Here is a 6,000-nt window from a genome sequence, read left to right as displayed (position 1 = left end):
ACAACCACACCATAAGGGTTGCTTGGCATGGTACAAGGTGGTCACTAGAACTAGTGAACAGCATATACCAGGCCAACTTCTCACAATTACAATGCAACTGCATGTCTTCTGCCTAAACCAGGAGTATTTGTGTGTATACTCATAATGTGTTCAAATGTACTACTGATATTCTCGCTAAACATATGTGTAAGGTCTTAAGATCTGATGTCACTTCTTGTAAAGTCATGGATGTGATATCACTTCCTCTGATGTCACTTCCTGTGATGCCACACGCAATGTCACGCACCGTGATGTCATGGGCCATAATGTCACCTGCCTACTGCCTTAGTCAGTCGCCCCACTTCTTTTTTTAGGACTTGTGCTCTGCTGTTAATTATGCATATATATATTTTTTTTAAACGGGGGCATGTGATATGATGGTTAGGTTGATATTAGTAATGGAATGTCATGCACTTGTCAGTAATGGAATAGTGACTATGTCATTTAGGATGTCATACAATGCATTGAGTGAAGCGCTGGTATCGGGTGAGGGCTGGATGTGTTTTGTTCCTCATCACCAGTGGGCCCTGTTATAAGCACTTAAATAAACCTTGTTTGTTTTATTCGGTTGATTCCATCGCTTCATTACACTGCCTCTGGCCTAAAATTGCCTCTGCTTCAACAAATGACAGTGGGCAAAAATATATTACCCTAATTTTTTTCCAAAATCTCCCACTTTACACTTTTAAATTGTTGACAAGTATACGACACTTTCCCTGGCCTCGCACCTGCTCATATCTGGCACTCTATGTTTATTATTGCACGATTATGTAAATTACATTCTTTTATTTAATTGTAAAGCCCTACAACACCACCTGGTGATGTCCACGCTCTAAAAACCTGCATAAAAGAAAACCTTACTCTAATTAAAACGTCCGTCAACCCAGTCACAGCTAGTTGGATATAAAATGACTACGATAGCCGAGCTGAAGCGATCAATCGCCATCTTTGCACCTCAGTAGTTCACTTCCAATAAGGAAATAAAGGTGTAGAAAACAGGTTATTGTAGAAGTAGATTAACAAAACATAATTCAAAAGTAATGTAAATCCTTACAAAAATGTGTAAAATCAAATTTTTAGATAGATTTATCTATTCCCTTATTTTTAATAAGACTGTCAATAAAAAAAACAATTGCATTTTAATATGTTTTTCTGCTCTATATTTGTTGCTTTTGTATTTGATATGAAAGTATGTTTACAAAACGTTCTTAGAAGAAAAAAAAGACGTTCACTTAGTTCGCTAGCTTTTGAACAAGAGAGCTGCAGTCCGTCTCTTACGTCTAGTTTGCGGGTAAAAGTCGGAAGAAGACTTGTGCTTCTCCGCTGACAACGACATGTCCTCTTTCTTTGACTACTGCCCAAGCCTCTAGTGCTTACTTCCGTTGCCAGAGCAACGGAACCCGGAGGCGGTGCCTACTGCGACGTCAGAATCTCGCTGTCTGAGTGAGAACGAGCGCGAGATCTCGAGCCGCGGGATTCCAAATGGCGGCGATGGGATACGAGTTCAAACACAACGGAGGCGGCTTAGTCCCCGGCCCATGAAGCGGATCCGCCTCACCCGCGGGAGCCCCCGGGCGCTGGAGGAGGAAGAGGACGACGGGCCGGAGCTGGACCCGGAGGAGGGTAAGGACCCCATGTGCAAAAGCAGATCAATGTGTGAGCTGTCAACAGAGGGGAGGGAGCACTACACCCGGGAGATCTTCTCACTGACAGCTGGGTCAAGACCTCCTTTCGGGTGGTAGATGTGGCGTCACACTGGAGATCTGAGAGTTCGCCCTAATTGTGGATTCTGCCTGGTGCAAGGTGAACATCTTTGGTCTCTGGGGTGTAGGAAAGTAGGGCATTCTCTCTCAGGAGTTTTACTTCTTCCTGCGTGGAGGGAGACCCAAGGGCTCCTAGCTCTTTATAGAGATACTTTCTTTACATAGCCCTATAAACGCTGCCGTGTTGCTCACTGTGCCCCAGCCTTCTTTGTCTGGTCTACCTGCTTGGATCTTTTTCTTCAGCTGCTATGGCCATATTATGACAGAATCCGTTCCCTTGACTCTGCTCTTCTTTCCATTCCCCCGTCGACATTTGTCTTCCCACCCTGAACCTGTCCATTCTGTCTCTATTGCTGACTCTGATCACGACCTCCGGGCAGTCATCCTTTGTTATTAGATCGCTTGTATAGCGCAGCTGCTCTACGTGCTCCTGTGCGCGATCAGTGCACCCTCGCTTTCAGCGTTTGCCTTTCCCTGTGATTGAGCGCATCCTCCGGAGCATTCCCAGGGCAGATCGTTCTCCATTTTACGTTCTTACAATGGGTCTCCCTCGCTTCTGCCAGTGGCCGGTCTCCCTGCCCACATCTCGCATTTCTGTCGGTGTGCTGCTTTACCAGGGCAGTTTATCTCTGCCCTGTGCTTGCCCGGTCAGTGGCGCTTCTCCCAGCCCGGTGGTGTGTGCTTCCCCGTCAGTGGCGTTTCACCCTGTCCTGTGTGCATCCCTGTCAGTGGCTGTAGGAGAGTAGGGTCTGCTATCCTATGGTCACCCCAAATTTTTGCTTTTTGCTTCACTGGTTTTTGACATATTGAGGCTGTGGGCCTGCCAATCAGACCCCCAGCCTGCTGTTCTCTCTACTAAATTAAAACTATGCACCCTAGGTGCATAACCAATTGGAAGTGGATCACCCTGTCAGCCCCTGTACCAGTGTACACTAGGTACCCAGGGCATTGGTGTACCCAAGGCCTGCCAAGGGCTGCAGCATGTATTATGCCACCCCAGGCTTGGCCTAACAATCTGACACAACTGGCTGATCACTCAGCTGGGGTAAGTTGGTGTAATCACCTCTTACTTAGGTGTAGTATACCTATACCTAACCTTAAATGGGACACCTGGTAACCTATAAGTCACTCCTATGGCAGGCCTTAACAATCCTGAAGGCAGAGTGCGTGGTTCCATGTGAGATGGTGCTCTGGCATGAGCTGAGCCTGTCTGCAGTGGTCGGAACAACTTCCTTCTACTGTTTCCAGATATCGTCATACCATATACTCTTAAGTGCATTATGAACCTCGCGGTTAAATGCTATCTTTGGTTTGGCTTTATCAAAACATGTCGAGTAAGGTGTCATACGAATTGGAATACTAACCCCTCGCCAATTCTGGCGACGGGGTTAGCATTCCACCCTTCTAGAGGGACACGACATGTACAGTACCTGAAACCCGGGTAAAATCAGACATAGCCTCAGCTCCACAAAATGGATGCTGCCACCACAGACACAAGTCTGCCCTCCTGCTGCTGGGAGTCCTTCCAGCTTGGGAGGTGTGGACAAAGGGTTTCCTGCCAGGGGAGGTGCGTGCACCACCCCAGACAGGATTTTGTGTATTGGTCAGGTAGGGCTTGAAAGAAACCAGACATGCCTGTGGCTCACAAGGAGCCTCGGTGCATATGCCAGTTCAAACCGGTCCTGGGGCACACCAGTCCCGGGCCTGGGGCGAGCTGGACAAAGGATTGGGGGTGTAACCACCCCCCTTCCTGGTCCCACCCATAGGGAGGGACCTAGCAGGTAGTCCGGCCCCTAGAATCCGCTTAAAGGTAGGAGCTGTGTCCTAAGACTTCAGACATCCTGGAATCAACTTGAAACTAAGAAGAAGACGGGAACTTCGACATTCTGCTGCACAGAAGACTGAAGAAAATCTCCCCTGTGGTCAGGGAGTGACCACCTTGCTAACGCAAGCACCATCCAGCGAATCACCGTCTGCTTTGCCGCCGCCTCCCGCCGGAGCCCGAGCCCAGAGACTGACAAGACCTGGACCTCCAGACCTCTCACCGCCCGATCCACAGTCCCTGAAAAGAGGAGACCCGTGGAGGCACCGAGACACGTGGAGCCAGCCATCTTGGAACGACTACGACAAGCTGACCAGTGCAACAACCGAGGCTCCCTCCAAGTTGTGCTTTGGGTCCTGAGAAGCCCAACCCTCGAGCAGCATCTGCACCAAAGGTGAGCCCTCCAGCATCTCCACGATCTGCGTGGGGCCCTTCTGCATTTTGCCACTCGACGCGCCTAACCGGTTGCTGGCCCGCTGGCTAGTGGCCATCTTGGCGACGAAATCTACAACAAACACCGCTGGTCTGGTTGCTCCAGACTGGCCCTTGCTCCCCTCCAAAGGAGCCGTTCCTCTGACCTTGCTGGTCAGAACCATCAGCTTAAACTCCTTGCCTACAACAATTGCTTTTGCCAAGGCTTGTTTGCTTCGATCAAGTCGCCGACACCGCCGACAGCTAGAGCCTGCGTGGGACAGCTCGTGACTCGACTCCTGGACGTCGTCGACCTTCAGGAACCACGTGGCTGCAGAGTCAAGCTACACCTTCCTTCCTGTTTGCACCCGACATCGCCTGGTACCCACCTGGTGCCACGCTGGTCACTGGCTAGTGACTGTGAACACTGTCCCCTCTGCTTACAGGTCTTCAACATCTCCGATCCACTCTTGGGTCCACTGCATCTCTCCCGGACCGACCGCCTGCAGCATCTTTGTCTTCAAGCTCAACGGAACAGATAGAAGAAACCCGACGCACTTTGAGGCCTATGCACCTGCTTCCTGTGGGTGAGGTAAAGCTGGTACTCCGGTGCCCAAGTGTAGTAATACATCTCTAGTGCCTGTGTTCCAAATCTTAAGTTCCTAGTTAACCCGGAAGATCCTCTTTGCAGTAACTTTGTACTTTTTACGCACCCATTGAAACCTATGGGAGCACGCGTGTGACTATTTGCTCTGCACACGCCACCCGTGGACCTCCTGGTCACTAACTGACGTTAGCTCCTTGTAGGCCCAGCGATTCTAGAGGCCCTAGGCCTTTTCCCTTTTTTGTTCGTGGTACTTATACCACTATTTTAGTATATGGTTCGAGTGGCCACCAGGGCCTATCCATATAAAGTGCAACTTCTGTGTATTCTGTGATAATCTTGTTTGACGATTTGTGCTCCTGTGCTCATAAAGAGACTAGGGGTTACTTTGAGAAATAAATACATATATATTTTGAATATATATCTGTGTGGTGTCCTTTCATTGGTATAAAAGGGGGTTACTATTGGTAAAACAGCTTGCTTAACACGCATCACGAGTTTAGCCTCAAAGACTGCTTAGCCTACGCTACCACTAGGGCAGCTAGTCCAAAAAGGTTGACTTACAACCACACCATAAGGGTTGCTTGGCATGGTACAAGGTGGTCACTAGAACTAGTGAACAGCATATACCAGGCCAACTTCTCACATTGGTGAGCAGCGGTTGGATTTGAGCTTGCTGTGTTTTACCATTGTAATCTCTTGGTTACCAATTGAAAGATCACATAGGTACCTGTAGGTACATATAAAACAAGATTAGATATACTAAGTTCTACTGAACTTAGTTGTTGTAGAGCAAAGGGAGTAGCACACCCTGACTACAACTACTAGATAGGTTTAGTAGGTAAACCCAAGTGTAGGTAGATTGCAACACATCCACCCACACTTAAGAGCAATGGCCGGGGCAGAGGGGTCCACTGTACCCATCTCTGTTGAGAGTGACCCCCAGAGGGCACCATCCAGCTTTGCTACCCTTAATCAGAATGAGCTCAGGCATTTGGCAACTCTTAGAGGCCTTAAACAGCCCAAGAACCCAAACTCTGCTGAGCTCAGAGAGCTCTTACAGAATGATGAGAATCAGAGAGCACTCAAGAAAGCTTCCCAGTTAGCCCCCTTAGGGACAGGAACAGGAGGCCCCCCTTCTGAAGATGCCACTGAAGTACCCCTTCCCAATAGTCACCCCTTAGATGGGATGCCTACCACAGAGGAAGAGAGTGAAAAGGATACTGACAGTAGTGAGGATGAAGGGAGAACTAGCCCAGTGCCAAGTATTATACTTGGCCCAGCTAAACCAAGGCTATTGGGGACTGACAGTGGGTTCAACCCACTGGATCTCCCCAGTGGACTTAACACAGGGCTTGGGA

At 48.9% G+C, this 6,000-nt stretch overlaps 1 protein-coding gene across 1 annotated transcript in view; it reads left to right on the top strand.

Moving 5' to 3' along the window:
- Window positions 1–1,467: 1,467 nt before the first annotated feature.
- LIN9 (lin-9 DREAM MuvB core complex component) overlaps window positions 1,468–6,000 on the top strand; it is a 490,456-nt gene continuing 485,923 nt past the window's right edge. Inside the window, exon 1 of the mRNA XM_085610417.1 lies at window positions 1,468–1,662. Coding sequence (XP_085466543.1) covers window positions 1,578–1,662 — 85 coding nt within the window. The 5' untranslated portion in view covers window positions 1,468–1,577. The remainder of the gene's footprint in view (window positions 1,663–6,000) is intronic.

The sequence above is a fragment of the Triturus cristatus genome, chromosome 6 (assembly GCF_964204655.1).
Source record: "Triturus cristatus chromosome 6, aTriCri1.1, whole genome shotgun sequence".
NCBI lineage: Eukaryota > Metazoa > Chordata > Amphibia > Caudata > Salamandridae > Triturus > Triturus cristatus.
Note: the sequence above shows the minus strand (reverse complement) of the source record. Positions and strands in the feature narration are given on the sequence as shown.